This window comes from Panulirus ornatus, chromosome 38 (genome assembly GCF_036320965.1).
Source record: "Panulirus ornatus isolate Po-2019 chromosome 38, ASM3632096v1, whole genome shotgun sequence".
In the NCBI taxonomy this organism is placed as follows: Eukaryota; Metazoa; Arthropoda; class Malacostraca; order Decapoda; family Palinuridae; genus Panulirus; species Panulirus ornatus.
In genome coordinates, this window is record NC_092261.1 from 27,595,279 (window position 1) to 27,614,593 (window position 19,315).

A 19,315-nucleotide genomic window follows, 5' to 3' on the forward strand; every position below is an offset into this window, starting at 1 on the left:
AACTTTCTTCTTCCACACACTTTTCCAAACTCAGTCACCAGCTTCTGCAGTTTCTCACATGAATCAGCCACCAGCGCTGTATCATCAGCGAACAACAACTGACTCACTTCCCAAGCTCTCTCATCCCCAACAGACTTCATACTTGCCCCTCTTTCCAAAACTCTTGCATTTACCTCCCTAACAACCCCATCCATAAACAAATTAAACAACCATGGAGACATCACACACCCCTGCCGCAAACCTACATTCACTGAGAACCAATCACTTTCCTCTCTTCCTACACGTACACATGCCTTACATCCTCGATAAAAACTTTTCACTGCTTCTAACAACTTTCCTCCCACACCATATATTCTTAATACCTTCCACAGAGCATCTCTATCAACTCTATCATATGCCTTCTCCAGATCCATAAATGCTACATACAAATCCATTTGCTTTTCTAAGTATTTCTCACATACATTCTTCAAAGCAAACACCTGATCCACACATCCTCTACCACTTCTGAAACCACACTGCTCTTCCCCAATCTGATTAGAGATGTGTTGATGAATTATTATTACATGACCGTGGTTGGTCCGGCAAAATGATTAATCTGGCAAAGCTTTGGAACCAAAAGTGCTGGAAAATCGGTGGTGTACCTGTATGTACTTTTTGTTTTGTTAGACATTCTTAATTATGAAGTTGTCTTAAAACTAGTGAACTAGTGGACCTCATACTTTAAGTTTTTGTTCAAGGCTATGTATTGCATTTCTTGGTGAGCTTGGTACAGTGGATGACTTCTGCCCATTGTAATGCAATAGTTTGTCTGTACTGTACAGGGAGGACCTTACCCTCATAGGGACCCCATCTCTTGTAAATATTTTTATTAACTTATGACCTTTTAAATCATGTGTTGTCTGCATTAACCATGTCCTCATTCATTCTGTTCCATTCATCCACCACTTTTAAAACATAAAAGTACTTCTTTACATCATTCTGTCTATCTATATCTCTGATGTCCATTCCATACAGGAACTCCCATCAAGGGGATGGCCACAGCAAAAGTCTCACTTATCCCTGTCCATATATACATCCCTCATGTACTCCATCCCACGCATTTTTCCCCCATTTCTCTCCCTCCAGAACTCTTCCACTCTTTTTCCCCATGTCACAGGTGATCTTCCTCTCATGCTAACCCCTTTAATCTTACTGTCATACACTCTCCTTTTAAACTCCCCATCTTGCATTCTTTCCATAAATTTGAGAACCATATTCTAGTTTTAATTTCTTTTAGGATATGTATATTCTACTTGATGTTTCCGTATCAATATGGATGAAGGCTATTATGATATTTACTAGCAGACAATTTATCTCTTTAACTCTTCTTTACTATGGGATATTGGCAACAGGTTACAGATGATGTCAGGTCCCCAGTCCTTTTCATGCACTGACTCCTGATGCTTCTGTCCTGCTTGATGATAATCATACTGAGGCTTTCTTTAGCTTTGACTCATCCTCATTACTTTACGTTTGCACAGGTTGAATGTTGTCAGCCATGTTTCAGGCTAACTTTGTAGTATGTTTAGGTCTCCTTGTACACTGATGTAATCCTCCTCACTTTTAACTTCCTTCTTGACCTTTGCATCATCTGCAAAGAATATCCAGGTAGGAAGCCATACCTTCTAGCAGTTCATTTACGTGGATCAAGAAGAGTTATGGTCTCAGAACAGATACCTGTGACACTCTGGTGGATAGTTCTACTCATGTGGAAAAGGTTCCTCTAGCTTGGATCCTCTGTTCCCTCCCACTGATATCCACTAAACGAGTTTCTCCATTATTTCTTTATTCCTTCATAGTGATCCAGCTTCTTAATCAACCTCGCATATTTATAGTGTCAAATGCTTTCTGGCAGCTCAGATGCAGACACTCTGCCCGGCCTTCCCTTTTGCTTAGGACTGAGTTCACTCGTTCATAGAGCTCTAAGAGTTACAAATGGAGTCTTATCCCTAACATTATGCTGTCTCTCACTTAAGTGATTTATCCTCTGTAGAATATTATGCACTTGCTTTCTGATAATCTGACTGGTCTGTAGTTCAGCATCTCTTCCTGGTCCTCTTTCTTATAGATGGGTATGACATTTGCCCTTTTCCATTCCCTTTGCACTTTGCCTCTCTTCATTGATATCTTGAAACCATAATTCAAGTGGTTTATTAAGTGTACATGTACGCATTTATGGACATCCATGGTGTGGCGGTTAGCGTTACTGACTGTCAAGCATGCAAAGGCTACTTCAGATCGAACCTGCATTAGTCTGAATCCTGGTTGCGGTAGCCTGTCCACAGTCCACCCTCCTGTTCATCCTCCCCTGGGGGGCTTGTCAATAGAATGGGTACCAGGCATGAGCTTGGGTGTGTGTGTGTGAGCATACACACATAAGAGAAAAGACATAGTACATATATTCAAGTTTAAGAAAACATGGCAACATGAGTGTAAGATTCTCTTCCCATAAAACACAAATAGTAAGCCCATCTTTAGCACATGATGAAATATCATCAGGACCTGAGCCTTATATGGTTCAAGTCCTTATAGTATTCTGTTGATATATCCAGATACCTCCATGATATCCAAATCTCATTCCCACACCATTTCTCTGGTGTTGGGCTACAGTGTCTTCTGCTATGATAGCACTTTTGAACTTATTATTCAGTTCCTCACATAACCTTACATCACCCTCTACAATTTTTCCCTTTGAATCCCATAGCCTAATTAGTTCTGCTTAACTGGCAATTGGCTCCTGGTGGATTTTTGGAAAAGTTTTGAGTTTTCATCTACCGTGTCCACAATATTCTTTTCAGAGTTCCTTTTTTTCCTCCTTTCTTATCCTAGTATGCTCATTTGATGTTCTCATATACTGTACAAATGCTGGCTGGTGTGAGTGTCATCTGTATCTTTACCACTGTACATTTTGAAACTCCTTTTCTTTTTGACATCTTTTATTAAACCATTCTTTCCTCTTTTGTACTGTTCCCTCTATATCTCCTTTATCATAAATTTTATAGAACCTCTTACCACAAAGCCCTGGTTCATGGCTACTGAAATTTATTCCCAACCTACATCACCAGATGGTATTGAGGTTTGTGTACTTTCCATGATTACATCTCCTCTTTATGTAGTCAAACCTTTGCTCTTAAAATGTCTTTGTGTATCACATAGTCAAAATTCAGCATTACATGATCTTTTCTTCCAGGTAGTGTATCTTACATAATATTTTCAATATTCATGCTAGTATGTGTGAAGATAAGATCTACCAATGATGGCGTATCAGTCGCTCTTATCTTAGTATGCCCCATATAATGTTGGTATAAGAAATTTTCCATATGCACTTTAAAAACATGTCTCCATGACTCCCAATCACCTTGAAAATACAAAGTCATCCAATATTTCTTTAAATAATTGAAATCCTCTATTATTCGTACTTTACAGTCTCTAAGAAGTGAGTGTTTCACTGCATCATGTACCATTCTGATTGTGCTTCTTTCAGGTTGTAGGTGATTCTCCATGGCCTACATAGTAGCCATTGTTTTCAGATTTATAGTTTTTTATCCTTGGTGATAGGGAAGAAAAACACTTATGTATCATATGTATCACAGAGGGCAACTATGAGGGGTGGAAGGTAGGGGCTGAAAATTGTTTCTTCCTGCATTTACTTTCCAAAATAAGGAATAGATAAAGGAGCTTAGTGAGAAATTTTTGTCCAAGGCTCAAATGTCAGTTCCTGGTGCTGGCTCTTTATAAGAACCAGTGTTCCAAGGAGGGTCCTTGTCTGATATCTCTGATGGGACTGTACTTTTTGCCCTTGATCCCTACAACAAAGTCTACTCCCATTCTTCAGTCCGAATTGGTTCTCACATTGAACCATTTTTTCTTAACCTGGTGCAAGATTTTGTCTGGGCAAAGGTGACACCTCCCCCTGAAGATAGCTTTAGAGAAAGACAAGTGTGTTTTCTTTAATTAAAGAAAGCTCCTTTCTCATTTTGTCTAATTAGATAGAATTTCTAATACTTCAGAAGGGATTTGGTCTTCAGTTTCAAAGAGACAGACCAGCTTAACTCATTTTTCTGAATCATTCATTTTTCATATTTCTGAAATTTCTAAACACAGTTAAAACTTTTGTTAAGATTTATCATGAAGCGACTAGGTTTAACTTTGTTGCATTCTCTCAAGGATTGCTAAAGTAGTTAAACATTCCATGTTATACAAGGTTCTTACTTCAAAAAAATTTATTTATTTATTTATTTATTTTGCTTTGTTGCTGTCTCCTGCGTTAGCAAGGTAGTGCAAGGAAATAGACGAAAGAATGGCCCAACCCACCCACATACACATATATATACATGCACATCCACACACGCAAATATACATACCTATACATCTCAACGTATACATATATATATATATACATATACACACTCAGACATATACATATATACACACATGTACATAATTCATACTGTCTGCCTTTATTCATTCCTATCGCCCCCCTGCCACACATGAAATAACAACCTCCTCCCCCCTCATGCGCGTGAGGTAGCGCTAGGAAGACAACAAAGGCCCATTCGTTCACACTCAGTCTCTAGCTATCATGTAATAATGCACCGAAACCACAGCTCCCTTTCCACATCCAGGCCCCACAGAACTTTCCATGGTTTACCCCAGAGGCTTCACATGCCCCGGTTCAATCCATTGACAGCACGTCAGCCCCGGTATACCACATCGTTCCAATTCACTCTATTCCTTGCACACCTTTCACCCTCCTTTATGTTCAGGCCCCGATCACTCAAAATCTTTTTCACTCCATCCTTCCACCTCCAATTAGGTCTCCCACTTCTCCTTGTTCCCTCCATCTCAGAGACATATATCCTCTTGGTCAATCTTTCCTCACTCATTCTCTCCATGTGACCAAACCATTTCAAAACACCCTCTTCTGCTCTCTCAACCACACTCTTTTTATTACCACACATCTCTCTTACCCTATTATTACTTACTCGATCAAACCACTTCACACCACATATTGTCCTCAAACATCTCCTTTCCAGCACATCCATCCTCCTCCACACAACTCTATCCATAGCCCACATCTTGCAACCATACAACATTGTTGGAACCACTATTCCTTCAAACATACCCATTTTTGCTTTCCGAGATAATGTTCTCGACGTCCACACATTCTTCAAGGCTCCCAGAACTTTGGCCCCCTTCTCCACCCTATGATTCACCTCCACTTCCATGGTTCCATCTGCTGCCAAATCCACTCCCAGATATCTAAGACCCTTTACCTCCAGTTTTTCTCCATTCAAACTTACCTCCCAATTGACTTGACCCTCAACCCTACTGTACCTAATAACCTTGCTCTTATTCACATTTACTCTCAACTTTCTTCTTTCACACACTTTATCAAACTCAGTCACCAGCTTCTGCAGTTTCTCACGTGAATCAGCCACCAGCGCTGTATCATCAGTGAACAACAACTGACTCACTTCCCAAGCTCTCATCCACAACAGACAGCATACTTGCCCCTCTTTCCAAAACTCTTGCATTCACCTCCCTAACAACCCCATCCATAAACAAATTAAACAACCATGGAGACATCACACACCCCTGCTGCAAACCTGCATTCACTGCGAACCAATCACTTTCCTCTCTTCCTACATGTACACATGCTTTACATCTTGATAAAAATTTTTCACTGCTTCTAAAACTTGCCGCCCACACCATATATTCTTAATACCTTCCACAGAGCATCTCTATGAACTCTGTCATATGCCTTCTCCAGATCCATAAATGCTACACACAAATCCATTTGCTTTTCCAAGTATTTCTCACGTACATTCTTCAAAGCAAACACCTTCAAAAAAATTACTTTGATTTATTTTTGAAATTCCTTCATCAAGGTTTCTTTCAGACAGTTTATTGAAATTTTTGGTAGATTCTGACTGGCACTTCTTTTCAAACCATTGTGTATCACTTCTTTTCTGGTCAAGAGGTCACTGCTGTCTTCCATGTGGACGTGCTCTCTTTTCCCTTGTTTATGGGCAGAATTATGTTAGGAAGGAATTGATTTTTTGAACCTGGGAAAAGCTATTTTTTTCCAGGATGTGACTGAGCAGACTTTCCTTTATCCTTCCCATTTTTTCTTCTTCTCTTCACTCATTTAGTTTGGGAGTTCTCATGATTTTGAAACTTAGATTTTCCATAAGCACCTAATTGTACCACTTATTGGTTTGCCATACTCCATATTTGTTTTAAATTATAGCTGTTTTCAAAATTCATAGTATCTTACTTCAACCTTTCTCCATACAGATACTCACAGCAAACATCCTAAATCTTTAGTGTTTGATGTTTGATGATATGGGATTGATCAGCAATTTGATTACTAAGGTGATTTCTACTTTGCTCAGAAAGCAAATACTACTGGAAAAGCATGTACTGTAAAGGACAAGTATGGTAATAATGTTCCAAGTCTCCTTCATAATAAGCATCTCAGAATCTTGTTGTTAAACCATTAAAGAGCTGCATCAGTTTTCCTTTAACTGTTTCATAGGCTAATATTTGGTTTATCTTTTATGTACCATGAGATGTAACATCATGAAAGAAAAAACAAGAAAACTGAAAAAACTATACATGATTGACAAGAACTACATTATTTTTCCTTAAACCTGTTAACATGTTGAGTTTATGAACAAATGAAAAAATCCTTAGTGTTATTCTATGAATGGTGAGATAATGCAGTGGACCATATAAGGTTTCAGCCCACCAACTATTTATGTTTTGGATGAATGCATGCCAGTTTTCTTACCCTACACCACCGAATGAGATGACCATTTTTCACCTGTTTTTGGCTACCATCTAGCAGTCAGTGACTGCCACCAGCTATGGCATCAAGATTCTGCCTGGGCTGGTAGTTGGAGCCACTGACAAACTACAGAATCAACTTGTTTGCTGCTGACTACATCATACTGCTCTAACTGGTTTCTAAGAGACTTCTTCCCTTCCACAACCCTTTTGATCATTGATAAGCACAGTTTTCTTTTTTGTATCATGCTGGGTTAGCTGTAAGTATTCTGTTTTTTTTCTATTGAGATGAATTTAATGTTTTGAAGTTTGAGATTCATGCTGAACCTTTAGCCAGTGTTATCTTTCAACTCCTTCTTTCTCTTTTCATGTGTTCTTTGGTTGATTGAGAAGGATATTTTCCTAATCTTTTGGTTAAGAGGCATTAAATGTATGGTTCTCAAATAGGCATTGCTAATGGAAGTTTTCCATTCCCAGATCACTCTACTAGTAGCTTTTACGAGTCCAGATGTTGGCAGAGTCACTAGTTTCAATGATACTGAGCACAATGATGCTTATGTAAATCCTGATATAGCTCTAACTTGGTAGTGAGCTACATGATTCTCTTCTGGTTCTTAACTTTGATTGATGCTGGAAAGACATATGGCTTCCAGAGATTCACTATTATGTGGAAGAAGGTTTTGCTTTTTATGAAGCCTTGTGTTTTCCTCATGACCAGGGCTTCAGGAGCAGCATTTTGGCAAAGAATGCCAATGTGCATCATGCTGGAATGGGAAATCAGCAACCCTGTACACACAGCCTTCCTACACCTCAATCTGGACTAATAAAGACAGACTTCATAATATTTATAGGTCTAAAAGACCTAGACTTGATCATTCTCTGAATGGCATCAGAGAACAAAGGCATCTGGTAGATGAATGGACCGCAAAAGGAGTAATTGCTCTCTTTTGAAAAGATAAGAAAAACTACCTGCAAATTACAGCTTCTTTTGGTGTCAGGTTAACAGACTGTTTGAAAGTGGGTAGCAATCTCAGAAGATTTTCGGTAGACATGTGAAAGATTTCGGATTTCAAGATTTCTCATTGCCACATATCAATTAACCCCAGAATGAAGTTTTGGCCTCAAAATAGGTCCAAGGACCTGTCAGCTCAAAATGATGCACTTTGGGTTGAGCATAGTACCTTCAAGATTTTTTATTATTCTGAACTCAAAAGTGTAATTTCCAAATAGGGTTTTCAAGTCCCAAACACCTTCCAGATGGAAAAGTCTTGTTTAATTCACAATCAAAATGTTTTCATCACTAGGATTAGATTGGTGTTCTCAGACAGTTTATTTTTGTTCCAGCAATCAGAGCTTTGAATTATGTATCATCGACACTAGTCCTTCCATTCCTAGCAATGACATCTTGATGTCAGCTAGAACAACTGGGAAAATTTTATTTTGAAAGCTTTTGCTAAAATTTCCTACCTATACTGTATAGGGAGGGAGTTTTACAATCTTGGGCCCCCATCTCTTGAATACTCTCTTGTATCATATAGCCTCTTAGACTTATGAATGGTGTCTACACTAACCATATTTTTAGTCAATCTGCTCTATTTATTCACCACTTATATACTATAAAAGCCTTTCTTTCCATCCTTATTTATAAGTTTCTCACTTAATTTCATATCATGTCCTTTCATTGCTCTGTCCCTACATTGCTCAAAGAACTGTCCACCTCATCATTTTCTTTTGGAAACTCAAAGGTTGTGATCAGGTCAACTCTCTCTCTTTCTTTTTTCATGGTGTATTAATTTATAGCCTCTAGCCTTTCCCTTTAGCTTAGCAATCTTAATTATGTTACCATCTTTGTTGCATTCCCATGGCCCTTTTCTGGGAGCTCTTTGTGCTTCGTTAAGTGTGTTGACCAAACCTGAGAAACATATGCTAGTTTTGGCCTTATGCAATATATGAACAGCTTGCCGAGTATTTCCTTATCCATATACTTGAAAGCTATTCTGATATTTTCCAGCAGACAGTTTGTCTCTTTAACTGTTTTCCTAATATGAGACTCTGACAACAGGCTAGGGTTGATGTCTACCCTCAAGTCCTTCTCACACAGAATCCAGGAGCTTATTTCTTGCAAGGTAATAATCAAATTCAGGTCATTTCTTGCTTTGCCACATCTTCATTACTTTACATATGTGTGGGTTGAATTTCATCAACCACTTTTCATACCAACTTTGGAACCTGTTAAAGCTGACACAAACATTCTGCTCTTCACTTCCCTTATGACCTTTGCTTCATCTGCAAACAAATTCATGTAGGATTCTAAGCGCCCAGGCAAGTCATTAATATAAATCAAGAGGAGTAATGGTCTCAGAATCAAACCATATAACCCTCCTATGGTTACCTTAACCCATTTAGAAAAGGCTCTTGTAACATGCGTCCTGTATTCTCTCCCACTGAGATGATATTCTGTCCATTGTAGTTTTCCCCTTATCCTGGCTTGGTAATGTAACTTTATGATGCACATTCTTTATGGTATAGCATCAAATGCATTCTGGCAGTCCATATATATCCAATTCACCCAACCTTCCCTTCTGTCCCAGAAATAAATTCACTCGTAAAATTCCAAGAGGTTAGTTGATATGACTTAGTTCCCTTAAACAACGCTGTCTCTCACTTAGAAGGTTTCTTCTCCACAGAAAATCATCCACTTGCTTTCTATTTGTGTAATTCAGATCCTTATACATGGTGGCATGAAGATATAGACCAAGAAAGTTATCCTTCTGGGCATCAAATTCTTTTCTGCTGAAGACAAAGACTATCGGGGTCCTGTCATCTAGGATCTTTTCAATGTTCTTGTGTTGTGGTATAAAAAGAAAAACTATCAAAGACTTGCTATGGAGAGGTCTAGAGACCTCTCAGGTTGAACGGATAGGTGCATCAACACTTGAACAGGATTCCCACTCATCAGAGGGTCATGGAGGTGCAGGCATTTAGAGAAAAGAGCAAAGACCCTGGTATATCAACGAAATGGAGCTCATTGCTCTTTGGTTGTTCATGTCACAAACTGTTTTACAACTGGAATGTGAACTTTTGTTAAATTTGGACAATAGTGTGGCTGATTGTTGTTTGATGAGCAGGGTTTGTGCGAGTCTCTTCCTCTTTTGGAATTGATGAAGCATATTTTTGACTTAGCAATGTCAAAAGGCTTTTTATTCCCGGCATTCCATCTCGAAGATGTTTGCAGAGACTTAGCAATGTCAAAAGGCTTTTTATTCCCAGCATTCCATCTTGAAGATGCTTGCAGATTCTGGGCATATGCCATATTGAGATTTTACCAGTCTTTGATTAAACAGCGGGTAAAACTTATGCTCTGACTTCAAAACTGGTAAGCCTGGATTTATCTTTTATCTCCTGTAAATATTATGGGAAAAGTTTTTCATTACTTTGGTTTTCAGGGTTTAGTACCAAATAACCTTAGTACCTGCAACTTTCCCAGCTTTGCAAAAATCCTTAATTGATTCCTTAAGTCTTTCTAGAGCACCCCACTAATTTACAGGAGCCCAACATCAAAACTCTGGATTTTAGATTCTTCACACATGAATTTTCTAAGAGAACATCTGACTGGTGATCTTCAGTATACTATTTTTCATTCTTAGAGACAATACCAGCCAGTTTGAAATCTTTTCAGTCATTTCTAGAAGGATCTGATAAATTGGATGTGATTTTTCTTTTGACTATTTCATGATATGCAAAAGACTTGTATCAGGGACAGTACCTGTCATTGTGGAAATCTTTTCTCATTTCTAAAAGGATCTGACTAGTATGATGTGACAAAAGCTTTATGTTTAATTTCCTCTCTTGCCTTGTTCATGAAAAACAGGCGGCCCGTCTCAGATTCAATACCATTTAGTTTGGAAATCTTTTCATTGCCTCATAAATGAACCTGACTAATGTGATGTGACAGAGTTTATACGTAGATTTCTTCTTTAGCCTGTTCAATGATTAGCATAATGCCAGTAACACTTTTGCCTCTTACAAGATCCTCTTTTGGTAGGCTTCAGTATTAACCCATCTGGTCATTTGTGGGATAAATATCTTAGATCCTCTTTCATAAGAATACCAATTGTCTTGCTTTTTCAAGCAGTGTGAAGTTTGCAAAATTCTGGATCTCTAAGCCAAAAACCTTCGAGGAAACAGTTCCACAATGTCCCAGCTGGAAATTTCTTTTTCTTTTAGCCTTGGGTTCTGAAGGAAGAATTACTGAGATCCTCCATGGGTCTAGATGAAAAAATCACCTCGTGGAGATAACTTCCTTAAGTCATTATTAACCCAAACCTGAGATATCTGGCCAAGAATAAAACCTTTAAGTTCAGTAATAACTCAACTATTATGAGTTCTTGGAAATTATTTGATTAGAAGCATTATTCGCTATGCATTGGTAAATATCTTAAAGATGTTATTGAAATTTCAGAGGATTGTCTTGAATATTGATTTATTTACCCAGGAACCTTGAAATCACTTTCAGCAAAGATTATTTGTACCCAAATTAAGACAATTGCCTTGTCATTATAATCTGGTCTATGCGTTGAGCCTATGGTAATAGGAAAGTGGCATTCCTCAGGGACTTCTCACTGGAGGAAATCAATACAAGGAGTTTCTGGAATTAGTTAAACACCTTCATCAAGATGTTTTAATGTGAATAATGTGGATGTCCCTTGTGACTTTTGAAGCTTCTTATGAAGAAGAGTAATCCTACACCATCTCCAAGCTGGTGGCTGAGGATGAATTGATACCTCTGGCTTTGTTTAACTCTGTTAACACATTTTATCCTAATCCTCTTCCTTTAGGTGGATGTACTCTCACCACTTGTAGGAACAAAGATTAGAACAGAAACATATTTTTTGAATAGCAAAAATCCTTTCTCTCAGAAGTGGTTTCCCACAAGCATAATATCTCTGTTCCTTCCTTGTTCTATCTGCCTGCCCCTTTTCTCTGTTAGGGAAACCTTTCTCTTTACTGACTGTAACTAATCTTGGTTACACTAGTGACCTATGAATTCTTAGGCATGCCAGTCACTCCAACCACCAGCCCATGGAGATTGCTGACACTATGGCTGGTGGTGGTCACTGAATGTCGAAGGGTAACCTAATATGAGCAAGCAGACATCACCACACTTAAGTGTGGACTGCCAGGGATGGGAATACTGGTGTATACCCAACAAATAGGCAGGGCATTAGTGATCTAGCCTCATTTGATCCTCTTCATTATCTTGCTGCTCACAGGATGCCATCCTTGGGAGAAAGGTTTCTTTATTTTTTGAAACCTATATTTTTTTGTCATGAGTTGAAAATTTATATTGGGAAAACATCAAAAAGCTATAGACATTCACACATGCCTGATCATCACCCCACAGGGTGCTAGATGTGAGGTATCATGGAAAGTAACTTGAAGTGGGCAGGATTCCCAGGAATAGTGAGGGTTAGATTTTTATGAAGGATAAATCAAGTCCCTTTTAATGTTTAGCAACCTTACATGATAGCTGCAGCTGTTTGTAGTTCAAACAAAAAAGGAAACTTGATATGTAAATTCATATTTGTAGCCTGTCCCAAGGAGTGTACAGATTATTTCATTAACATCAATATAATTCATCAGAAACCATCCTCTCCAGAAGACTGGAAAACCTATGAATGCCATCAGTTAAAATAGTATTGTAAACTATTTGGAGGACTACCACTTAATAAACAATTCTCAGCATGGTTTTCAACGAAATTCCTCATGCCTGACAAATCTACTTGATTTCTGTTATCCTATAATCAACTTTTACGACAAAAGTAAAGCAGTTGTTATCATCTACCTAGATTTTCAAAAAGCGTTTGATATGGTTCTATATCAAAGGTTACTCACGAAAATTAAGTTGCATGGCACTGATAGGGTTGCACTTGAATGATAGGAAAATGGTTGATTGGCCTTGAAGAAAGCATTGTAAATGATGGTCAAGCATCAGAATTGTTAGACATAACAAGTAGGATGCCACAAGGATCAGTCTTAGGACTGGTTTGCTTTCTATGTGTTAATGATATTGATAATGTGCTGCATTTCAAGATAAAATTTGCTGATGAAACAAAATTGGGTAATAAATCTGCAAATGAACTTTAGTATGAAACAGACTTAGTCAATGATACAAAGTTGGGAAATAAGTCTACAAATGAACTTGAATGTCTGCAGCTTCAAAATGAAATAGATAAACTGATGGACTGGTGTCATAGGTAGCAAATGAATTTTTATATTGATACAGTACATGCAAAGTTTTACACATTAAAAGCAAAAATGAAAAGGCAAGCTGCAATATAAATTCTGTTGAACTGCAAAAAGTAAATGAGGAAAAAGACATGGTCATAATAATCTCTGGTGACCTTAAACCAAGTAAGCTGTGAAAAGAGTAAATGAAATTATTGGATTCATAGGGAAGGCCTTTGAATTTAAGTCCAGGGTAATCACCCTTGCTCTTTACAGCTCATTGATTCAGCACTCTCTCTTGAGTATTGTGTTCAGTTTTGGTCACCCTACCTAGAAAAAGATGTAAACAGAATATAGGGAGTGCAGCATTAAGCTACCAAGATGATTCCCAGGCTGAGAAACAAATCCTATGAGAGCAGATTAAATTACTTGAATCTACTTAGCTTAGAAAAGAGTAAGCTAAGAGGTGACATAATACAAATGTTCAAAATTATTAAAGGCTGTGTAATCTTGATCTTTAGCGTTATTAAGACTTGATTCATCTGATTTCACTAGCTGTAATAGATACAAACTCATGGACATGTTTTACCTTGAATAAGGTGAAGTACTTTTTCTTCAAAACGATTAACATAGGGAGCAATTTGTCAGAGTGGTTGAAAGCAGAAAAGTCGATATGTTTAAGAATAGACGTGATAAATATCTTGCTTCAAGTCCACAACTTATATTATTTGCACCCCCTTAAGTCATATTGACAATTTGCAGGCTACTCTCTTTGAAATATCTGTATGCCTTCTAACTTTTACCACACTAATCTCTGAGTTTCTGATATCTTCCACTATCACAAACAGCCTTGAAAGAACCTAATGGTCGGTTGCTGTTTTAACTAATTTGAATTCCTATGTATTCCTTTGTATAAATCAGACATATGAAGGCAATGATGACATAGTACCTTTACCTTAGCAATTGAATATGGCATGGAAAATCAGTAATGAGACTAACATAACCAAAACATATAAAATAAAAGAGATATGACAAATGAGTGGTATAGATACCATATGATTTACTATTGATTGTACACAAAAAAATAAGCATCATTATTAAATGCTTCACATCTTATACAATATTGAGTTATTAAAGTAACCAGGACATTCATCACTGGTTCAGATCCGTGTGATGGTACCATGGAATGAAGTGGTAGTTCTGGATGACATTGTGATGACCGTTCCGGGCACAGCAAATGGCGATCATCAAGATACCTACTATGACCACCCACAGCGACATCTCACCTCCCACTGTCCTCCCCATGACTACGACCTCTTAAGGCCTGTTGTTATGGCCACCTGGCAGAATGTTTTCCAAGGAGAGTGTCCAGATGTTGATGCCATCTTGGTAGAGTCACAAGCAGTGCAGGAGTCTATTCAGATTCCAGGGACAGGGATGTATCTAGTTTATCATTCATCCAGGTAAGATTTTGTTGGCTTTGTAACTTTTAGATGATATTTAGAGAGAAAAACATTACATCACTATTGTTTGGTAATCTTTACATTTTATGATCAGCACGAATTTCATGCTTTAGATATAAAAAGAATTTCAATGGGCATAGCTGATTAATCTTTATGAGTACCATCCAAATAGTTATTAAATCTTTTTGCATAATTGTTTTACTTTTAGAAATGATTTTTTTGTTGATTATACAACAGAAATTTGTATCCTTAACAATATACCTTTCTTCTGCTGATCTTTGTTTTCAACTGACTTCTCCCTTCCTGCATGAACTTCATGCTGTAGATATGAAAAGGAATGGACGTAGCTGAATAAACCTTAAGTTAGAAGTGGTCTAAATGGTTATCACAAAATCTTGTCTTTTTTATTTTTGAAGATGTTTTCAATTAATCATAAAATGGAAATCTGTATCCTAAATGGTATACCTTTCTCCTGCTGATCTTTGATGTCAGCTGACTTCTCCCTTCCTACAGACATCTCTGTCATACTGATCTCTCTCAGTTAGTGACCTTACTTATGCTAGTTACCTATTTGTACTGTAAGGGAGGGAGTTTTACACTCATGGGACCCAGTCTCTTGAACATTCTCTACTGTAATGCAATCTCTTATATTTATTTATGCTGTCTGCATTAATTATGTCTTCAATCATTCTTTTCCATTCATTCACCTCTCTTATACTATAAAAGTATTTATTTACATCCTTTTTAATTTCTTGATATGTTCTCTGGTTGTTCCATCCCTGTATCTTTCAAGGAACTGTTCACTGGCCATGTCACTGATGTGTTTTGAAAACTTAAATAATGCAGTCAGGTCATCCTTCACTCTTCTTTCTTCCAAGGTAGGTAAATTTAAAGCCTCAAGCCTTTTCCTGTAACGTTGCTCTCTTACTTCTGGTCCCATCTTCATTTCCTTTCTCTGGACCTTCCATTTGTTCTTCTTTAGGTATGATGACCAAATATGAAACATATTCTAGTTTTGGCATTATGTAGGATATGAATAGCTTGCTTAATATTTCCTTACCAGTTTACTTGAGAGTTGTTCTCTATTTATTAACAGACAGATTGACTTCTTAATTATGCTCCTAATGTGGGACTCTGGCAATAGGTTAGGGACAATGTCGATTCCTAAGTCCTTCTTAGTACAGAATTCTGAAGCTAATTTCTTGATACATGATAATCATATTGAGGCCAATCTTTTGCTCTACCCTATCCTCATTATTGTACATTTAATTGGTTTGAATTTCATCAGCCATGTTTCTGACCAACTTTGGAGTCTGTTTAGGTCTCTGTGAAAACTGATGCAATGCTCCTCACTTTCACTTTCCTCATTACCTTTGCATCATTTGCAAACATATTGATGCAGGAGAGTATACCCTTAGGCAAGAAGAGTGGTGGTCATTGAACAGAACCCTGTGGCACTCTGCTGGTTCTGTCAGCCCATTTAGAAAAGCTCTTGTAACATGTGTCTTTTGTTCCCCCCACTTGGATAATCTTCTATCCATCATAGGAAATATCTCTTTATTCCTACCTGGTGATCCAACTTCCTAGTCAGCCTCCCATGTGGTAGAGTGTCGAATGCTTTCTGGCCGTCCAAATAGAGACACTGCACCAAGCCTTCCCTTTTCTCCAAGAATGAGCTTATTCCATTGTAGAACACAAAAAAGTTAGGTACGCATGACCTCCTTTCCCTAAAACCATGCTGTCTCTCAGTTGGGTAAAATCTCCTCCATAGAAGTAATCCACTTGCTTTCTGATAATCTTTTTCAAAACCTTACAAATCACACTTGTTACCGAGACTGGTCTGTAGCTCGTCTGTACCTAGTATCCTTTGTCATATCTGTATGATATTTGTCCATCTCCATTACCTTGGCACTTTGTCTCTCACCAGCGACATCTTGAATGGTAATTCAAATGGTTTATCTTAGTTCCCTACACTTCCTCACTTCATCCTCTACAATTTTTCTCTTTGAATACTTTAGCCTGGTTAGCTGCTGCATAACTGACTACTTACTCCTGATGAATTTATGGAAAAATTTTAGATTTTCACCTGCCTTGTTCACATTATTCTTTTCAAAGTGTTTTGTTTCTCTTTTCTTATCTTCTTATACCCATTTCATGCTCTCATATACTTTACAAATGCTTATTGAGTGGAGTGCTATCTGTATCACTGCATATCATGAAGATCCTTTGCTTTTTGATATCTTGTATTAGATAATTCTTTCTTTTTTCTTACCATTCCCTCTGTATATGAGATTTGATATACCCATGTCTCTACTCCTTTGTTGTAAATTTCACAGAACTTCTTACCACAGAGCCTTGGTTCCTGGCTACTGAACTCCATTTCCCAAACTGCCATAGAAAGTATTAAGGTTTGAGTAGTTTCTGGAATTTTATTTCCTTTTTAAGTCGTCACTCACTTTTGCTCTTTTTATGTCTTCATTTACCACATATTCCAACTTGAGTATTGCTTGGTTACATCTTCCAGTTGGTGTATCATGTATATTATCATCAGTGTCCATGCTAGTATGTGTGAAGATAATCTAGTAATGGTGGGGTATCTGTCCCTTTCATCTTAGTAATTGTGTATTTGCCTATTTGTAAATACCTATTTGTACAGTATGGGGAGGGAGTTTAACACTTATGGGGCCTCATCTCTTGTAAGTCCTCTACTATCACTCAACCTTTTGAATTTATGTATAGTGTCTGTTTCCTGAAATGGTAAAGGAAATTTTCCTGTATACAGCCTAAAAACATATGTCTCTAAGATTCCACATCACCACAAGAAACCAAATACACCCAATCTGTCTCTTCATAATTAAAATCCCCCATTATCAAATTTTACCATCTCTAAGAAGTAAGTGTTTCACTGCTTCATGGACCATTCTGATTGCTCCTTCATTGTTATCGTAGTATGTTTGTTATGGATCGTTGGAGTGCTTTGGAGGATTAGATGATATTAACGCCACTGTGTACTATTATCCTATCTTTAATGAAAAAGCCAATCTTCCTCCCTTGACTTTCTTTCTTTTCTGCTATCATGTACCCTTCTAGTCAGGACAGGTGAGGCCTTATCTCTTTAGAAAACTTAGTTTTCATGGCTCCAACAATATTAGGTGCACTTTCCCATATTTGAAGCTTGATTTTTAGCTCTTTTATTAATCCATCAGCATTTGAATACATTACTTTCAGTCCGACATTACTATTTCCCTAACACTTTTGCCCTCCCTGCAGTGTTACAGGTGTTTCATCCTCTTGCCACCTGTGGTGTCTACAGTCTTTTGTTGTTTGACTGTACTCTGCTTTTCTCCTTCTTTGACGAATATCCCACATATATGCTGAGTTCTCCCTACTGATCTCTCCCTTCTACCTCTAGCTATTCTACTTTGCTGACCTCTTCTTACTGCTTATCTTTGCTTTCAGCTATCTGTCCCAACTTGCTGAACCTCTTTCTTGCAAGCTATTTATTAGCCTCCACTTAACCTCTTCCTTATGCTGACATCCTGATCATACTACAGGGCCAATGGGTATGAGTCAACCATCAGGATGCAGCTGACACCAGACCACATCCCAGCTACTCTGCGCAGGATCCACCTTAGGATAGTTCTTGAGGGCACCCTCTTCACCCGTGTCTTTGAAGCTGATCCTAATATTAAATTCACCTATGCTTGGAACCGTTTTAATGTGTACAGGTATGCTTTTGTGTAGAAATAACTTTTTGAAGAATGGCCTCCTATCCCTGGAACATTCTAATTGTGTGTAAGCAAATTTTTAAGCCAAATTCCTCATTCTCACTTCATCCATGTAGTTTCACTGATGAAACCTTCAAAGCCATATGACTGACATTGACAAGATAGGTAGATGCACATGGAAATTGTAACTGTAAGATAACCTGAAGAGTGTTGTGATGAAAGAATTGAGCATTACTGTAAAGACTTGCTAAAACTGTGCCCCAAGTGCTCTAACCATAATGTGATTAGGCTGCATTCCCCTACTTCACCAGCTTGTGCTGTTAGTATGTAATTGCCATTGAGTCAGTGAGGATGATTTTCTTTCTGGTCAGTTTTAAATCAGATGATGAATAAGATTATCAATTCCAAGAGTTAACACCTGTTTTTTATGGATATGCAATTTTTCACTCAGGAAGGCAGATATTTACAATTGCCAATTTGGCCTTTGAAATGAATTTTTTTGTACTCACTTCAGCATTACAGTAGATAATCATGGATTGGTACTAAAGTCTACATAGAAACTTAGTTCATCGGTCATCTGTATCAATATTTTAGTGTAAATGCATTAATTATGTTTTCTGGATCTAGATGATTCTTACCATTGAGTAGTAATATCATGAAGCATTATCCATGATATGCCAGTGAGCACTAGTGATAACATTAAATATACCATTTTGTTAAAGTGATGCATCTCCCTCTGATCAGTAACAATAACTTGGAAGATGAGAACATGGTTTATCAGTTAGAGTTACCAGTTTTCTACTGCTCAGCAGAGCCTCCTTCCCTGCTTAGGAGAGCCTCCTCACATTTTTAGCTTCCCTTGAAGGGCAATTAAGGAATTTGGCTCAGAATATTAGTTTTGGGCTTGTGGAAATTATGTTTTTGAGCTAGAATCCCCACTTGCCTTTGCCTCTCAGGGACCTAACCAGCTCCTCCAAAGGAAGTTTGCTTACATTTTAGTGACATTCAATGAATCAAAACTAATAGCATAGACATAATGAAGTGGGGAAATGGGGCAGCATGACA

At 37.8% G+C, this 19,315-nt stretch overlaps 1 protein-coding gene across 1 annotated transcript in view; it reads left to right on the forward strand.

The window, feature by feature from the left end:
- The window catches only part of LOC139760933 (teneurin-m-like), a 395,107-nt gene that overhangs the window by 88,109 nt on the left and 287,683 nt on the right, over positions 1-19,315 (forward strand). The window contains exons 2-3 of the mRNA XM_071684709.1: positions 14,224-14,522; positions 18,077-18,250. Of these exons, the coding sequence (XP_071540810.1) occupies positions 14,224-14,522; positions 18,077-18,250 (473 nt within the window). The remainder of the gene's footprint in view (positions 1-14,223; positions 14,523-18,076; positions 18,251-19,315) is intronic.